Consider the following 19,321-nt stretch of genomic DNA (forward strand, 5'->3'; position numbering starts at 1 on the left):
CCTCTGAGTCCGGAGCATGCCATTAGTCGGAGCTGCCCTTCAGTCCAGAGCTGCCTCTCTGTCCGGAGCTGCCCCTCTGTCCTGAGCTACCTCTCTGTCCTGAGCTGTCTCCTCAATTTAGTGGGGACCTTGGTGAGGATTCCTAGGCCAAGGTCGAGGGCGAGGGTCGCCACTCAAGGACGCTAAGGAGGGGGACAAAGACAATGGTGGAGTGGTGGCCTCGTCCTGCGCCGGAGCCGCCACCGCGGACAGATGCCCACCCAGACCCTCCCCTTGAGTTTTAGGGGTGCGTTCGGAGTCCGCACCTCAGGAGGGGGGGTACTGTCACGTCCTGACCATAGTTCTTATGTGTTTTGCTTGTTTTAGTGTTGGTCAGGACGTGAGCTGGGTGGGCATTCTATGTTGTGTGTCTAGTTTGTCTGTTTCTGTGTTCGGCCTAATATGGTTCTCAATCAGAGGCAGCTGTCAATCGTTGTCCCTGATTGAGAATCATATGGCCATATGGCTGTGGCTTGTTTTGTGTTGGGGATTTGTGGGTGGTTGTTTCCTGTCTTTGTGTTTTGTCTGCACCAGAAAGGACTGTATCGGTTTTGCCACATTTGTTATTTTGTAGTTTTGTAAGTGTTCACGTTTTCGTTCGTATTAAACATGTTGAGCACTGGCTACGCTGCGTGTTGGTCCGATCCCTGTTACACTCTCTCTTCTCGTGAAGAGAGGGAAGGCTGCCGTTACAGTAGGAATGCGTCGCTTGCACGGGTTACATGCCGTGTTCACATACTAGTCGGAACTAGGAAACTCTGACATGTCTGACTTGCTAACTGGTTGTAGTTATACACGTGCCACGTTCAACGAATCAGCAAGTCTCTCCGACTTCAATGCGTTCAGACAACTGGGAACTCTATTTTTTTTTGCTCCAACTGGGAAAATAGTTTTGAACAGTCATCCCACTCAGAATTCCAACTCGAAACTCTGGCATCTTTCTATAGCTCCGACCGGAAAGTCACTGACATCATGAATTGACCTCGTTATTTTCTTCTGAGTTCCCAGTTGTCTTGGAAGCGCCAATAAAGGCAGGCAAGAGTACAATGTAGCAGTAGGGGTATATATCAAATCTCAACTCTCAAAAAGTTTACAATATGCTACAGATAACATAACAATACAAATTCTCCAGGACTACCTTTAGAGTGCAGTAGTAAACCAGCATCTATTAAGAAGAAAAGCTCTCTTTCCATCTCCTCTCTTTCTCACTTCCTCCGGTCCTCTAGTTCCTCCTCAGAGAGTATGTCATGGGGGGTGGAGGGCCGAGGCACGACGTGACCTTTGACCCCCCCCTTTCCTGTTCTGCAGGAAGTCCTGGATCTCCCCCGGCAACAGACAGAAATTCTCCTGGTACTCCGCCTCCACTGCACCCTGCAGCTGGGGTCAGAGGTCAGAGTTAGGAGAAAGGGGTAGAGGTCAGGGGTTATAGTTAGATGCTAGAGGTTTAGGGTTAGGGTTACAGATTTAAAGGTAAGAGGTCATGGGTTAGTTGGTATGTCACCTTTGGTTTCTCATCAAGAATTTGCTGCTGGATGTCTTTGTGCTGCTTCACCAGTCTCTCTTGGCGTTTTGCCTGAGCATCCTCCAGCTAGAGCAGGGAAGAGAGAGGTTACCTTCAGTGATTGGACTGCTCCATCTTGGAAGCGCTATCACTTCACAGGAAAATAACAGTACCAGACGTCACGCCGTTGATTCTCCAACAAGAGTACAGAGTGATGTCTGGCCACGAGCAGTGGAGGAAAAAGTACCCAATCATCATACTTGAGTAAAAGTAAAGATACCTTAATAGAAAATTACTCAAGTAAAAGTGAAAGTCACCCAGTAAAATACTAGAGTAAAAGTCTCAAGTAGTATTGGGTTTTAAATATACTTAAGTTAAATATATATATGCTACAATATGCTTAAGTATCAAAAGTAAAAGCACAAATAATTTCAAATTACTTATATTAAGCAAACCAGACAGCACAGTTTTCTTGTTTTGTTTAATTTACAGATAGCCAGGGGCACACTCCAACACTCAGACATAATTTACAAATGTTTAGTGAGTCCACCATATTAGAGGCAGTAGAGGTGACCAGGGATGTTCTCTTGATAAGTATGTGAATTGGACCATTTTCCTGTCACCCTCCACCTCTCAAAATGTATTTTGGGTCTCAGGGAAAATGTATGGAGTAAAAATTACATAATTTTCTTCAGGAATGTAGTGAAGTAAAAGTGAAAGTAGTCAAAAATATATAATAGTGAAGTACAGATACCCCCCAAAAATGACTTAAGTAGTACTTTAAAGTATTTTTACTTAAGTACTTTACACCACTATCCACGAGAGACTATCTGACCCCCAATCCTTCCATCCTTACCCTTTTGATGTTCTGTACCACTTCATTCACATATGATTTGTTGATCTCCAACTTCCCCCTAACAACAGAATAATAAATAGTCATACATACAGAAATCCAGCCTCTCTTTCTGTCACACACACAAACATAGAGTTCTCTTTGCTGGAGCTTCTTCCCTATGCACTGGAGTCTCCGCTCCTCCTCTTCTCGCCGGCATGCACGCCTGGTCAGGGGCATGGCATGCGGTGTGAACTGCATCCCATCGCTACTGGTAGTCCAGCACAATTGTACCTATCCATGAAAAAGAGCACCACCTGTTGGTCGTGGTTTCCGAAAGATGTGCCGGTTTAGTATAGATTCATCTGTCCCAGAGTCCTGGTAAGAGGACTGATAATGACCAGCAGGAGACAGGGATACAATTCACACTTTATTTCACACCCAAGACAGGTACACATGACTTTACAGAGGAGAAAACTAGTTGTAGTGTATAGTGGTTTTATGGTCATGAATGCGCTAACACTAGTGATGGAATGTCCAGAGAATAAGCAGCCAAGAAGTGAGGACCATAGGTGAGTCCTTGAATGTTTGTGCAGCCAGGTTAGTCAACTTGTTGTTAATTCCTGGAGCTGTAGTGAGAGACTGAGGTACTGATAGAAGGGGGGGGGGGGCTGTTACCCCACCAGATAGGGTCTGTGATTGGCTGACCAGGTTCCCTGATTGACTGAGTTCCCTGTAAACCTGGTCGTACCCTGACACAGAGGGGTATGAAGTGATCTCTGCCACTGGACAATGGGGTCAGGTTGAGGCGGGGGATAGTACCCTACCTCAGCAGTAAAATGCTACAAAGTTTGTCTCTTCAGAGCCAGGGAGAGGGTTTAATGATTGAAGTTATAGGGTTTGGTACACTTACTCTTCTACCAAGTGCTTCTCTTTTGTCATAGCTTCTTTGATTTTCTCTGTTCTCCTTTTGTCCATTTTCTTTTTCAGGTCTTTTTTTTCTCTGCAAAGGTGAAGCATCACAAATTATATATTTGATAGAATTATATCCAATTATATCTCTATAGTACACTAACTTCGCATCTCTGTTAAACTGATGTCTCACAGTCATATCAAACTCACTTGTCACAGATGTCTTTTAATTTCTTCATCTGGTTGTTCTGGCTTTCCTCAGTCACTGTAGTCAGTTTCTCACTCATCTGCAATAGTGGTGATATACAGTATTGGAATGTACAATTATGTAATATATAATCTGTGTGTGTGCGTGTTACCTGTTTGATGTGTTCTCGTTTGAGGTATTTCTCGCTGTAGTATTGTTCCTGTCTCAACTCCAGTAGCTGTTGCTGTTGTTGTTCTCTCAGCTCCCTCAGTTGCCCCTCTCCATCCTCATCAAACTGCTTCAGTTCAGCCTTCCCTCCGGGTGACAAACTTCTAACACACACACACACACACACACACACACACACACACACACACACACACTTGACATGAGTCAGGGGTTAGGGACAACACACATACACACACAACCCTACACTCTACCAGATCTGCCTACCCTCCACCCTACCTACCTTGTCTTACCATGTTGTTTAGTCTTCAGGAGAGCGTTGTGTCTGCGTGTGTGTTGGTTCTGAGCCTGGTTGTACTTGGTGGTCTGTTCCTTCACCATCTCCAAAGTCTTCTTCTGGTGTCTCTTCACCACATCCTTCATCTCCCTGTAGTGTCTCTTCTGCTCCAGCACTATCAGCTTGTGTTGCCTGAGCTCCTCTAGTGTGGCCGCCTCCATATCTGAACAGGCAGAGACCACACAGTGGAACACATAGACTACACACCATCTTATACTGACAACACACCACCACCACACACACACACAACCCCTCCCCCCTTTCTCCCTCTGACCTATCAGAACGCTCTGCACCATGTTTTCAGTCTTCGCCGCTGGTTTGGTTGGTTCTGAAACAACTAGAAAATGATGATTGGTTGGCGTGACTGATTGGTTGGCGTGCTCCGTTCCTAATGAGAAAATCATTCATGTCAATACATCTGCAGTGACATTGTAGCAGTCTTGGGTGTGGCAATAGCAGATAGAAGTTAGCGGGTCAGGGTCAGGGGTTACCTGTAGCTGCAGACTGGGGTGTATTAGTCAGAGTTCTGGGTGTGACGGTAGGGCTGGGGCTGAGACCGTTCTCCAAAGGAGCAGATCGTAGGTTGGCTTTTGGCTCAGCAAGCCCGGGTTGATCAGCATTAGCCTCAATCTTTAATACAATAACACAACAACAATAGCAATGTAACGGTACTTCTAAATACGTACATTGTTTTTACTGTCCATAATTTTCAACCACAAAACCCTAGTTTGACCACAAACCTCTTTGCTGGTCTCCTCCTCCCCTCTTCCTCCAGATGAGAGCAGCCAGCTGTTGGACCGCTGCTCCAAGAGATTTACATACCGGATGGGGTTAGACAGCGCCTCGATTACATCACACACACCACACCCACACCCACACCCACACACCCCACACACACACACACACACACACACACACACACCACACCACACACACACACACACACACACACACACACACACACACACACACACACACACACATTAGGGATTAGCCTTGATACTATGTGGACAAACTGAACTCTAAACTGGTACTAAGCTTACATAGAGACCTCCAGGTCTAATAGGCATTGTCGTATACCAGACCTACCTGCAAAGGTGTCTGGGACATAGTCCTTCACTTCAATGTAGACAAACACAGCAGGCAGAATCAGAGACTGGTTCTTCTCATTCCTCAGGCCGATGTAGCGATAACCTGAGATAGATAAAACACAGTTAATAACCTGAGAACAACAGAGGACAATAGGGACTATAGAGAAAGAGATGACAAACTCATTGCAGAGGCAGTGTTTACTGTTTATAGGTAAATAGAATGTTTACCGGGCCGTATGGCTGGCACAGGGATAATACGGTGACCTATGAACTTTCCTCCTTCCTCAAACGCAGTGATTCTCAGAGAGGCCAACGTGGGGAGAACCACCTGCAACAACACAATTATACACAGTCATACATGGATATACTTTAACATTATACACAATTATACAGTTAAAATAATACAGTTTTACGCAGTTATACAGTTATACTGTTACTCTTCAATATTATACACTTGCGTTCTATGGTTATACAGCTTGTTGAGACCTGAAGAATTCCCTAGGTTTTAGCTCAGAGGGCTAACACAGTCCCATTTTATGGCGTGCAGGAGACCTGGTTTCAAACCCAGTTGGTCACTGTTTCTCACCTTCTTGAAGATAATTGGCTCTTCGTCCCAGACTGGGTTTATAGCGTTGCTCTGGGACGTCTTGGTCTTCAGGGCTTTTCTCCTGGTGTCCACAGGAAGACCAAACATGTCCAGCTCTATGTACACACCTACCTTCTTGTCGCTCAGAAACTGGCCTGAGATTATCTGTAGGAGAGAAGCTCATTTCATAACACCAGTTTAGTCTAAACTAACTGGTTAATTAGTTAACCACAGTGTGTTGTGTTATGGTATTTTGTAACTCTTACCTTGACCTTGACAGTGTTGGCCACTATGCCGTCCACGGTGCTCTCAGCGAACGGGTCAAAGTGTTTGTCTGGTCTTCTCATGAACTCTGGTTTCAGTCTGTAGCCGCTCTTCCCATTGTACTCATACATGCCCAGGTTCAACTGCATAGACAGGTCTGGGAGAGAGAGCGAGAGAGGTCAGGGGGAGGTCAGAGGTTAAGAGAGGTCAGTGGTTATAGGTAAAGTAAGCAGTGCTGCTTCACCTATAGTTTGTGAACAATTTATTTTATTAGATCACATCGAGGGCAACACAATCAAAATGTCTCACCTATCGTTTGGAAGTTGAGTGCCACCAGCTGGCAGCCAGCATTCCAGAAGAGTTGTGGCATGTAGTTGGAGGAGTCCACCCTCGTGCCTTTAGGGTAGATACGACTCAACTGCTGCTTGTTATATCTGAGAGGACAGGTTAAAGACATTTACATGACATTACATTACGGTGAGTAGAGTAGAGCCTTTGTATAGTCACCTGCTTTGATGAGACTAAACTGCAGCTATTCTTTAATGGAATAAGCTAAGATAGAGCAACGTGACCCTTGAGAGGAAAGTAATCAACAACATGACAAACTAATACTGGAGTTGAGTTCGGGTTCAGGGTTGTAGTTGGGGTTATTTACAGGTCAGCTGAATCTTAAGGATACTCCACAAACTCCACGGGCGACTTGGTGAGGTGCTCCAGAGCTTTAGTCTCCACAAATGATGACATTTGATAGCTACGATTAACCTCTGGGGAAAGAACATAATGGTTTATTATGTGTTTGTGTGTGTTTGTTTGTGCGTGCGTCTTTGTGTATTTGCAGTGAGCCAGCATACTTTTGGAAGCCTCGAAGGAGTTGAACTTGGTGGGCTGGATGTAGTTGACCAGAGTGGACATCTCCTCTGTAGCTACGGCCTCCGGTTCCTCTGCTGTCCCCTGGAGACAAAGTCATCACATAACAGGCAGCCATGTTACCCCAACCCTGACCCTTCACCTCTAACCTACAGTACATCACCAGTGTTAAAGGGTAACCAAGTAACCATGGTAGCAGAGTGCAAGCTACTGAACTCACTTCATCTGAAGTCTTCTTACAGTCATCATCATCATCATCGTCATCGTCTTCAGCCTCTATTTCCCCCGAAAGAAGAGAAGAATCTGTTTACATTTTCATGAACTCAAAAAGAGACAAATGTTCGCCGACTCTTATAAAAGGCTTCTAGAGACCTTCACCAGCTCTAATGATAGTGGTGAAAATGATGAATATGATTTTTATTATTATCATAATTTTTATACATTAGAGCACACTTGCAGTCAGGCTCACCGGCTGTGATGTTGCTAGGAGATGAGGGTTCATCTGTTGCCTGTTCCTCTGCTGCGTCCTGGTTGGCTGGATGCTCTGCCAGTTGCTTGTTGCCATGGGCAGCCGGGGGCTTGTGGGATTTCTTGTTCTTGATGAGGATCTTACCCATCAGCTCCTGAGGACTTGGCAAGGGTACCCCAGACTCCAGCTAACAGACGAACACACACACACACACACACACACACACACACACACCAACCCACCCCCCACCGCACACACACACATATCAGAGCGCGTGTGCATGCGTACATGTTTGTGGGTATCGGTGTGGATGTGGATGGGTGTGTGAGTGTGTGTGAGTGTGCTAAAAACGTACAGGATATTTCTCCAGTGGGTCTATCAGTAGTGCATCTCCAAAAATTGACCTACAGTATTCTGCCATCTTGGCTTGTTGCTTTGGCCTGTTAGGATTAGAGGTCATGGGTCAGGAGCAGTTCACCAAAGATGTTCTAGTATATTCGCCTATTCATCTCTATGTTTACTCACGAGTCCACATGGTTTTCAAAGGACAGGATGACAGGAAAAGGAGAGGTTTTAAAAGCACACTCAGCGATGGCCTCAATCACCTCCTGTAGAGCAAAAGGAGATGTTATAGTAGTTGGTTATTTTATGTACATGTATAGAAGTTATCAGTTATAGACTATATCAGTATAAAATGCAATGTTTTAGAAGCACGTGGACAAGGCAAGCAGGATTCTTTTTTAATTTGTTGCAAAGACTATTCTAGCCTTAGATTAGGAATGGAGTTAGCTTTGACGCAGGAGTTTTCAGAGCATGCATATGTTTGTGTGTGTGTGTGTGTGGTTGCGTATGTGTACCTTAAAGCAGATCTCTGAGGTCATGGTGAAGCCGTGCGTGATGACTGGTTCCTCCTCTGCGGTCCGTCCTTTCCAACAGTCCAACTCCACACAGCGACAACCTGCCAACATCACCTGACGGTACATCTCCACTGATGAACTTCCTGCCAGCTGCCCCGCTACACACACACAGACACACACATCACATTTATAAATATACATACACACAGATATACACACACCACATTTATAAATATACATACACACAGATACACACACATTTATATATATACATATGGAAAGAAAATGGCGCAGGAAGAAATGGCAGCAGTTTTACGGGCGCCCAGCCAATTGTGCTATTATGTGGTTTTTTTCGTACATAATGTTTCTGCAACCGTATCTTACGGCAGAAAATAGCTTCTGGATATCAGGACAGCGATCACTCACCCCGGATTAGACAAAGAGTTTTTCAACAACAAGCAAGACTCACACGATATTCTCCAAACACCCGGCAGGGTCGACATCCCAGTTATTCGCAAGAGGAAGCGACGCAGGTACAGAGGACGAAGAGCCGGATGCCTGGTCAGGACCCGGCGAAGGCGACTGGGAAAGCTGCCGTTACCGTCAATATTACTCGCCAACATGCAATCAGTGGACAATAAATTAGACGAGGTACGATCACGAATATCCTACCAACGGGACATCAAAACTGTAATATCTTATGTTTCACAGAATCGTGGCTGAATGACGACATGGATATTCAGCTAGCGGGATATACGCTGCACCAGCAGGATAGAACAGCACACTCCGGTAAGACGAGGGGGGGGGCGGTCTGTGCATAAAACAACAGCTGGTGCACGAAATCTAAGGATGTCTCTAGATTTTGCTCGCCTGAAGTAGAGTATATTGTGATAAATTGCAGGCCACACTACTTGCCTAGAGAGTTCTCAGCTATACTTCTCGTGGCTGTTTATTTACCACCACAGACAGATGCTGGCTCTAAGACTGCACTCAGCTGTATAAGGAAATAAGCAAACAGGAAACCACTCACCCAGAGGTGGCGCTCCTAGTGGCCGGAGACTTTAATGCAGGGAAACTTAAATCAGTTCTACCAAATCTCTATCAACATGTTAAATGTGCAACCAGAGGGGAAAAATTCTAGATCACCTGTACTCCACACACAGAGACGCGTACAAAGCTCTCCCTCGCCCTCCATTTGGTAAATCCGGCCACAACTCTGTCCTCCTGGTTCCTGCTTACAAGCAAAAATTAAAGCAGGAAGCACCAGTGACTCGGTCTATAAAAAAGTGGTCAGATGAAGCAGATGCTAAACGACAGGACTGTTTTGCTATCACAGACTGGAACATGTTCCGGGATTCTTCCGATGACATTGAGGAATACACCACATCAGTCACTGGCTTTATCAATAAGTGCATCGAGGATGTCGTCCCCACAGTGACTGTAGGTACATACCCCAACCAGAAGTCATGGATTACAGGCAACATTCGCACTGAGCTAAAGGGTAGAGCTGCCGCTTTCAAGGTGCGGGACTCTAACCCGGAAGCTTACAAGAAATCCCGCTATGCCCTGCGACGTACCATCAAACAGGCAAAGCGTCAATACTGGGCTAAGATTGAATCATACTACACCGGCTCTGACGCTCGTCGGATGTGGCAGGGCTTGCAAACTATTACAGACTACAAAAGGGAAGCACAGCCGTGAGCTGCCCAGTGACACGAGCCTACCAGACGAGCTAAATCACTTCTATGCTCGCTTCGAGGCAAGCAACACTGAGGCATGCATGAGACCATCAGCTGTTCCGGACGACTGTGTGATCACGCTCTCCGTAGCCGACGTGAGTAAGACCTTTAAACAGTTCAACATACACAAGGCTGCGGGGCCAGATGGATTACCAGGACGTGTGCTCCGGGCATGTGCTGACCAACTGGCAGGTGTCTTCACTGACATTTTCAACATGTCCCTGATTGAGTCTGTAATACCAACATGTTTCAAGCAGACCACCATAGTCCCTGTGCCCAAGAACACAAAGGCAACCTGCCTAAATGACTACATACCCGTAGCACTCACGTCCGTAGCCATGAAGTTCTTTGAAAGGCTGGTAATGGCTCACATCAACACCATTATCCCAGAAACCCTAGACCCAGTCCAATTTGCATACTGCCCAAACAGATCCACAGATGATGCAATCTCTATTGCACTCCACACTGCCCTTTCCCACCTGGACAAAAGGAACAGCTATATGAGAATGTTATTCATCGACTACAGCTCATCGTTCAACACCATAGTACCCTCAAAGCTCATCACTAAGCTAAGGAACCTGGGACTAAACACCTCCCTCTGCGACTGGATCCTGGACTTCCTGACGGGCCGCCCCTAGGTGGTGAGGGTAGGTAGCAACACATCTGCCATGCTGATCCTCAACACTGTAGATCCCCAGGGGAGCGTGCTCAGTCCCCTCCTGTACTCCCTGTTCACCCACGACTGCATGGCCAGGCACGACTCCAACACCATCATTAAGTTTGCAGACGACACAACAGTTGTGATAAGTTTGCAGACGACACAACAGTGGTAGGCCTGATCACTGACAACGACGAGACAGCCTATAGGGAGGAGGTCAGAGACCTGGCCGGGTGGTGCCAGAATAACAACCTATCCCTCAACGTAACCAAGACTAAGGAGATGATTGTGGACTACAGGAAAAGGAGCACCGTGCACGCCCACATTCTCATCCACGGGGCTGTAGTGGAGCAGGTTGAGAGCTTCAAGTTCCTTGATGTCCACATCACCAAAAAACTAGAATGGTCCAAACACCAAGACAGTCGTGAAGAGGGCACGACAAAGCCCATTCCCCCTCAGGAAACTAAAAAGATTTGGCATGGGTCCTGAGATCCTCAAAAGGTTCTACAGCTGCAACATCGAGAGCATCCTGACCGGTTGCATCACTGCCTGGTACGGCAATTGCTCGGCCTCCGACCGCAAGGCACTTCAGAGGGTAGTGCGTACGGCCCAGTACATCCCTGGGGCAAACCTGCCTACCATCCAGGACCTCTACAACAGGCGGTGTCAGAGGAAGGCCCTAAAAATTGTCAAAGACCCCAGCCACCCCAGTCATAGACTGTTCTCTCTACTACCGCATGGCAAGCGGTACCGGAGTGCCAAGTCTAGGACAAAAAGGCTTCTCAACAGTTTTTACCCCCAAGCCATAAGACTCCTGAACAGGTAACCAAATGGTTACCCGGACTATTTGCATTGTGTGCCCCCCCCACCCAACCACTCTTTTACGCTGCTGCTACTCTCTGTTTATCATATATGCATAGTCACTTTAACTATACATTCATGTACATACTACCTCAATTGGCCCGACCCACCAGTGCTCCCGCACATTGGCTAACCGGGCTATCTGCATTGTGTCCCACCACCCGCCAACCCCTCTTTTTACGCTACTGCTACTCTCTGTTTATCATATATGCATATAGTCATGTACATGTACCTACATGTACATATTACCTCAATAAGCCTGACTAACCAGTGTCTGTATATAGCCTTGCTACTATTATTTTCAAATGTCTTTTTACTGTTGTTTTATTTCTTTACTTACCTACACACACACATACCTTTTTTTTCGCACTATTGGTTAGAGCCTGTAAGTAAGCATTTCACTGTAAGGTCTACACCTGCTGTATTCGGCACACGTGACAAATAAACTTTGATTTGATAAATATACATACACACAGAGACACACACGCATTTATAAATATACAGTGGGGGAAAAAAGTATTTGATCCCCTGCTGATTTTGTACGTTTGCCCACTGACAAAGAAATGATCAGTCTATAATTTTAATGGTAGGTTTATTTGAACAGTGAGAGACAGAATAACAACAAAAATATCCAGAAAAACGCATGTCAAAAATGTTATAAATTGATTTGCATTTTAATGAGGGAAATAAGTATTTGACCCCTTCTCAATCAAAAAGATTTCTGGCTCCCAGGTGTCTTTCATACAGGTAACGAACGGAGATTAGGAGCACACTCTTAAAGGGAGTGCTCCTAATCTCAGTTTCTTACCTGTATAAAAGATACCTGTCCACAGAAGCAATCAATCAATCAGATTCCAAACTCTCCACCATGGCCAAGACCAAAGAGCTCTCCAAGGATGTCAGGACAAGATTGTAGACCTACACAAGGCTGGAATGGCTACAAGACCATCTCCAAGCAGCTTGGTGAGAAGGTGACAACAGTTTCTGTGATTTATTCGCAAAGGAAGAAACACAAAAAACTGTCAATCTCCCCTCAGCCTGGGGCTCCATGCAAGATCTCACCTCGTGGAGTTGCAATGATCATAGAACGGTGAGAATCAGCCCAGAACTACACAGGAGGATCTTGTCCAATATCTCAAGGCAGCGGGACCATAGTCATCAAGAAAACAATTGGTAACACACTACGCCGTGAAGGACTGAAATCCTGCAGCCCGCAAGGTCCCCCTGCCAAGAAAGCACATATACAGGCCCGTCTGAAGTTTGCCAATGAACATCTGAATGATTCAGAGGACAACTGGGTGAATGTGTTGTGTCAGATGAGACCAAAATGGAGTTCTTTGGCATCAACTCAACTTGCCGTGTTTGGAGGAGGAGGAATGCTGCCTATGACCCCAGAAACCATCCCCACCGTCAAACATGGAGGTGGAAACATTATGCTTGGAGTGTTTTCTGCTAAGGGACAGGACAAACTTTACCGCATCAAAGGGACGATGACGGGGCCTGTACCGTCAAATCTTGGGTGAAAACCTCCTCCTCAGCCAGGGTATTAAAATGGGTCGTGGATGGTATTCCAGCATGACAATGACCCAAACACACGGCAAGGCAACAAAGGAGTGGCTCAAGAAGAACACATTAAGGTCCTGGAGTGCCTAGCCAGTCTCCAGACCTTAATCCATAGAAAATCTGTGGAGGGAGTGAAGGTTCGAGTTGCCAAACGTCAGCCTGAAACCTTAATGACTTGAAGAAGATCTGCCAAAGAGGAGTGGGACAAAATCCCTCCTGAGATGTGTGCAAACCTGGTGGCCAACTACAAGAAACGTCTGACCTCTGTGATTGCCAACAAGGGTTTTGCCACCAAGTACTAAGTCATGTTTTGCAGAGGGGTCAAATACTTATTTCCCTCATTAAAATGCAAATCAATTCATAACATTTTTGACATGCGTTTTTCTGGATTTTGTTGTTGTTATTCTGTCTCTCACTGTTCAAATAAACCTACCATTAAAATTATAGACTGATCATTTCTTTGTCAGTGGGCAAACGTACAAAATCAGCAGGGGATCAAATACTTTTTTCCCTCACTGTACATACACAGATACAAACACACATTTGTAAATATACAGGTGAAGTTGGAAGTTTACTACTCTTAGGTTGGAGTCATTAAAACTCATTTTTCAACCACTCCACAAATCTCTTGTTAAAACCTTTCAGTGATACCCATCCCGGATCCGGGATCATAGCCTAGCATAGCCTAGCCTAACGGGACAGGGATATCATATAATATAATTTTCATGAAATCACAAGTCCAATACAGCAAATGAAAGATAAACATCTTGTGAATCCAGCCATCATTTCCGATTTTTAAAATGTTTTACAGCGAAAACACAATATGTATTTCTATTAGCTAACCACAATAGCCAAAGACTCAACCGCATATTTTCACCATGTTTCTACCGCATAGGTAGCTATCACAAAACCGACCAAATAGAGATATAATTAGTCACTAACCAAGAAACAACTTCATCAGATGACAGTCTTATAACATGTTATACAATACATTTATGTTTTGTCCGAAAAATGTGCATATTTGAGGTATAAATCATAGTTTTACATTGCAGCTACCATCACAAATAGCACCGAAGCAGCCAGAATAATTACAGTGAGCAACGTGAAATACATAAATACTCATCATAAAACATTTATGAAAAATACATGGTGTACAGCAAATGAAAGATAAACATCTTGTGAATCCAGCCAATATTTCCGATTTTTTAAGTGTTTTACAGTGAAAACACAATATAGAATTATATTAGCTTACCACAATAGCCAAACACACAAATGCATTTATTCACCGCAAAAGGAACCTATCGCAAAAACCAGCAAAAGATATAACATTAATCACTAACCTTGAACAACTTCATCAGATGACAGTCTTATAACATCAGGTTATACAATACACTTATGTTTTGTTCGAAAATGTGCATATTTAGAGCTGCAAACCGTGGTTATACATTGTGAATATGTAGCAACATTTCCCCAGAATGTCCGGAGCTATTTTGGACACTCACCTAATCTGACCAAAGAACTCATCATAAACTTTACATAAAAATACTTGTTGTATGGCAAATGAAAGATACACTGGTTCTTAATGCAACCGCCATGCTAGATTTAAAAAAATATCTTTACCATAACATACAGCTTGCGTTATTACGAGACATCGCTCACCAAAACGGCGGAGAATAGGAATCAACATTTTCCACAGAAATACGAAATAACATCATAAATTGTTCTTACTTTTGCTGAGCTTCCATCAGAATCTTGTACAAGGAGTCCTTGGTCCAGAATAAATTGTTGTTTGGTTTTAGAATGTCCTTTTCTTCTGTCGAATTCGCGCCACAATGCTAGCCAAGGTTGATAACGTTCCCACCCTCTCGTGACGCAAAGAATGGAAAACTCCAAAAGTCCCAATAAACGTTGAATAAACTGATAAAACTCGGTTGAAAAAACCTACTTTACGATGTTATTATCACATGTATCAAATAAAATCAGAGCCGGAGATATTCGCCATGTAAACCGAAAGCTTTTCAGAAGCTAATGTCGAGCTCCGCCTCGCGCCTTGGTAGACAAAGGAAATTCCTGACCTGCCACTCCAAAAGCTCTCATTCGACCTCAGATCAAGCTAGACACCCCATTCCACCTTCCACTGCCTGTTGACATCTAGTGGAAGGCGTATGAAGTGCATGTATATCGATAAATATAAGCCAGTTGAATAGGCAGGCCCTGAAACAGAGCCCCATTTTCAGAATTTTCACTTCCTGTCAGGAAGTTTGCTGCCAAATGAGTTCTGTTTTACTCACAGATATAATTCAAACAGTTTTAGAAACTTGAGAGTGTTTTCTATCCAATAGTAATAATAATATGCATATTGTATGATCTAGAATAGAGTACGAGGCCGTTTAAATTGGGAACGATTTTTTCCAAAGTGAAAACAGCGCCCCCCCCCCCTATTGATAAGAAGTTTTAACAAACTATAGTTTTGGCAAGTCGGTTAGGACAAATACTACTTTTTTTCCAACAATTGTTTACAGACAGATTATTTCACTTTTAATTCACTGTATAACAATTCCAGTGGGTCAGAAGTTTACATACACTAAGTTGACTGCATTTAAACAGCTTGGAAAATTCCAGAAAATGATGTCATGGCTTTAGAAGCTTCTGATTGACATAATTTGAGTCAATTGGAGGTGTACCTGTGGATGTATTTCAAGGCCTACCTTCAAACTCAGTGCCTCTTTGCTTGACATCATGAGAAAATCAAAAGAAATCAGCCAAGACCTCAGAAAAAAATTGTAGACCTCCACAAGTCTGGTTTATCCTTGGGAGCAATTTCCAAACGCCTGAAGGTACCACGTGCGTTCATCTGTACAAACCTATAGTAATGCAAGTATTAACACCACGGGACCACGCAGCCGGTCATTACCACTCAGGAAAGGAGACGCGTTCACTGTCTCCTAGGCATGAACGTTACTTTTGGTGTGAAGTGCAAATCAAATCCCGCAGTAAACAACGAGCAAAGGACCCTTGGTGAAGAACGCTGGAGGAGAAACAGGTTCAACAAAGTATCTTTATCCACTGTAAAAACAAGTCCTTATATCGACATAAACCTGAAATGTGCGCGGCTGCCTCAGCAAGGAAGAAAGCCGCCTGCTCCAAAACCACCATTAAAAACTAAAAAAGCCTGTTTTACGAGAGGACTAAGGTTTGCAATCTGCCATTGGTCGGCGCAAAAGATCATTATCTTCTTAATAGAGTTACAAATCGATCTCTAGGGTCTGATGAAACAAAAAGGGGCTTAGATATCTTTTTGAGCCATAATGACCATCGTTTAATGTTTGAAGGACAAATTGGTGGTTGTGAGCTGCAAGCCAAGCACACATTCCCAAACCGTGGAAGCACGGTGTTTACTGATGGTGGGTAGCATCTATGTTTGAGGTGGTGCTTTGCTTGCTAGGAGGGACTGTGCACTTCATCAAAATAGATGATCATGGGAAGGAAAATGGATGTGCGATGTATTGAGAGCACATTCTCAAGACATCAGTAGGAAGTTAAAGCTTTGTCGCAAATGGGTCTTGCCCAAATGTTACAGATGACCCCAAGCATATATATCCAAAGTTGTTGCAAAATAGACTTACAAACTTTCTCTAGGGGTACTGAGACTTTAACTCTATTGCGCCCCAAAGCATATAGCGTTGGCCCACCTCTTTCACAGCCAGTGTAGAAACGGCGAGGGCGCCAAATTCAAATACAAATACTCATTATAAAATTCAGAAAAACAAAACATATTTTCTCATACATAGGTTTAAGAGATTTAAACTTATTAGTGACTCACAACCAGCGGTGATCAGATGTTTAATGAAATAGCATTTACTGCGAAAGCATTAATCCACCCTTTACAATTATTAAGAGAACATAGCCCAGCAGACAAATCATTTACAAACAGTAACTAGCCAGTAGAAAGAAGTTACATACAAAGTCAGAAAATATAAAGACATAAAAATGAAATTTCCCTTAAGCCTATTGATGATCTTCATATAGTATTGTACTCAGCAGACCATTCAGTTTACTCAAATAAATTTTCCCGTTGTTATGATTACGATAAAGATCTCTTTATATCCAAAAACCTCTGTTTTTATTTGCGCGTTTTCTTCAGTTAATCCACAGGCCTCAACGCAGTCAAAACAGGCAGACAAAAATATGCCAAATTGTATCCGATAATAATTTCATAGAAACAATAGTTCAAACGTGTTATATATCCGCCCAAGTCCTTCACCGTTGTTTTTAGCTCTAAATTTTAATCGACAATATTTTCCATTAATTAAAGAATCCGGGAACAATAACGTCGTCAATATAGGTAAACAAGGAAAAGGTACTCTTCGAGCGCGCGGCATGTAAAAAGCTCTTAATGACACTTAGGGGTCCTCACATTCGACTATGCTCTTACTTCCAATTTTTATCAGGAATAGCAAGGCTGAAACTATGTGTCTAAAGACTGTTGTACATCTTAGTGAGAAGGAAACATCAGGAACTGCAATTTGCATCAGTTCTGTTATACTCACAAGACTTTACTCACAGACACTATTTTCATACAGTTTTGGAAACTGTTTATGAGTGATTTTTCTATCCAAATCTATAATCGCATAACATATCTTCATGGCCACGAGTTTTCCAGTAGCAGGCAAGATTATAATTTATTGAGCATAGCTTTTCATTTCCATAAATTCCTTAATGCTGGCCCCTTAGCCGCTAGAGAGAGTTGACAAAAGGACAACAATACGGTTCAAAGGTATTGGAATCTGGCCATCAACAAATGACCTCTGACTTCTCGAATTCCTATAAGAAAATTCTGTGGGCATAACTGAAAAAAGCGTGTTGGCGCACCATGATGGAGGCCTCATAACCTGACTCAGTCTACACCATGTCCTCAGTTAGGAATTGGATATAATAATTCACCCCAATTTATAGCATTTTTGACAAGTTCGACGTGAGTGGTACGTCCTTGTGGAAGGAATCGACCTACTCCCAAACGGTTTGACACCAAAGTTAATATGCCTACAATTTAAAGGCACATAGCTAACATATAACTAATTGAGTGTATGTAAACTATCATGAGTCCCGCATTCTGTGGGGAATGTGATGAGAGAGACAATAAAGGCTGAAGTAAATCATCCCCTCTCCTACTGGATCTATTATTCTTCTTGTACATTTTCAGCATTTTTTAAAAATAAAAAGTGTCAGTGATCCATATACTGACCTGTCTCTAAGGTCATCGCGGTATTAAATTGTCTAGGTGAATTGTTGAAAAACTGAGTTTATTTATGTATTTGTGACTCAAGCGTATATATATAGATTATTACCAACTTCAAACTGTTATTATTTGAGATTTGTTAGATTTTTTGTTTGTGGGTGTTTTACTACTATGATTTTCTGATGTTTTTTATTTCATATTTTGATGTCTTTCTACATTATTTTCTATAAAATGTAGAAAAAATTGTAATAAATTAAAAGAAATAACCCGTTTTGAAATGATTTGGTGCTGTTTGTGGTGCCCTACACGTTTGACTGTCCTTGGTTACTCAAGTTATTTCTCTATATATTCCACAAGTTATAATTTTTATTCAGATATGAAAAACTTGGTTTTATATATGTTTAAGTAGATTAAATTTAATCTACGGAAACTAGTTCGCATTCCAGAACGAACCCCAAGTCCCCTTTCTTTCCCATAATATAACCATACCTCAGCCTGTTGTAACTCCACGAGGCCGGTTACTTTTTGTGTACACCCTTTCGCCTGGTTTTTCTTGGCTTCCACTTTCTAGACGAAAACTAAATTTCGTTCAGAGCTGTTTATGCAGTAGTATTCATTAATTTCAAAACAACTCATATTACATAGATCCAACTGCCGTTTTGACCTCTCCCGCATGTTTGAAGAAAAACAATGTTTTCTATATAAAAGTTCATACCCCTACTCTTCTGCTTTTTCAATTGAAACAAGTCGGATTTACCAAAATCGGGTTTGTCTAGCCAATCTCAACTAGGAAGCTTTTTAGTAACCCTTCGTCTGTTTTTCATCCGCGCTCCTGTGTAAAAACAATTGTCGCGAGAAGTTAGCCAAGAATTCATTAAATCTTCAAAACTATCATTTTGCCCACTAAACCAAGAGTTGATCAAAATAATATTTGTACGCTTATTTAAAATTCCCTCTACTTCCGTGCGTGTCAAAATGCGGAAGAAGGTTTATTCAGTTATGGAACTTACGTTTACAGCAGTTTTATTAATTGCACTACCCATGTGTTTTTTTAAACTTTCACAAAAACTTGCACAGATTTTTGTACACCTTTCCCTTGAGGCTAAATTTATACAGGAACAATTACAATGTTT

General features: G+C 43.1%; 1 protein-coding gene across 1 annotated transcript in view; it reads right to left on the reverse strand.

Moving 5' to 3' along the window:
* Positions 1–1,244: 1,244 nt before the first annotated feature.
* The window catches only part of LOC111963363 (1-phosphatidylinositol 4,5-bisphosphate phosphodiesterase beta-1-like), a 28,632-nt gene continuing 10,555 nt past the window's right edge, over positions 1,245–19,321 (reverse strand). The window contains 23 exon segments of the mRNA XM_070443274.1: positions 1,245–1,334; positions 1,336–1,416; positions 1,541–1,627; positions 2,397–2,454; positions 3,286–3,375; positions 3,495–3,571; positions 3,644–3,803; positions 3,941–4,157; positions 4,269–4,382; positions 4,486–4,624; positions 4,735–4,849; positions 5,086–5,188; positions 5,314–5,413; positions 5,672–5,836; positions 5,938–6,092; positions 6,245–6,369; positions 6,615–6,699; positions 6,787–6,886; positions 7,023–7,078; positions 7,272–7,458; positions 7,627–7,711; positions 7,797–7,879; positions 8,129–8,286. Of these exon segments, the coding sequence (XP_070299375.1) occupies positions 1,245–1,334; positions 1,336–1,416; positions 1,541–1,627; positions 2,397–2,454; positions 3,286–3,375; positions 3,495–3,571; positions 3,644–3,803; positions 3,941–4,157; positions 4,269–4,382; positions 4,486–4,624; positions 4,735–4,849; positions 5,086–5,188; positions 5,314–5,413; positions 5,672–5,836; positions 5,938–6,092; positions 6,245–6,369; positions 6,615–6,699; positions 6,787–6,886; positions 7,023–7,078; positions 7,272–7,458; positions 7,627–7,711; positions 7,797–7,879; positions 8,129–8,286 (2,630 nt within the window).

The sequence above is a fragment of the Salvelinus sp. IW2-2015 genome, linkage group LG4q.2 (assembly GCF_002910315.2).
Source record: "Salvelinus sp. IW2-2015 linkage group LG4q.2, ASM291031v2, whole genome shotgun sequence".
Classification (NCBI taxonomy): domain Eukaryota; kingdom Metazoa; phylum Chordata; class Actinopteri; order Salmoniformes; family Salmonidae; genus Salvelinus; species Salvelinus sp. IW2-2015.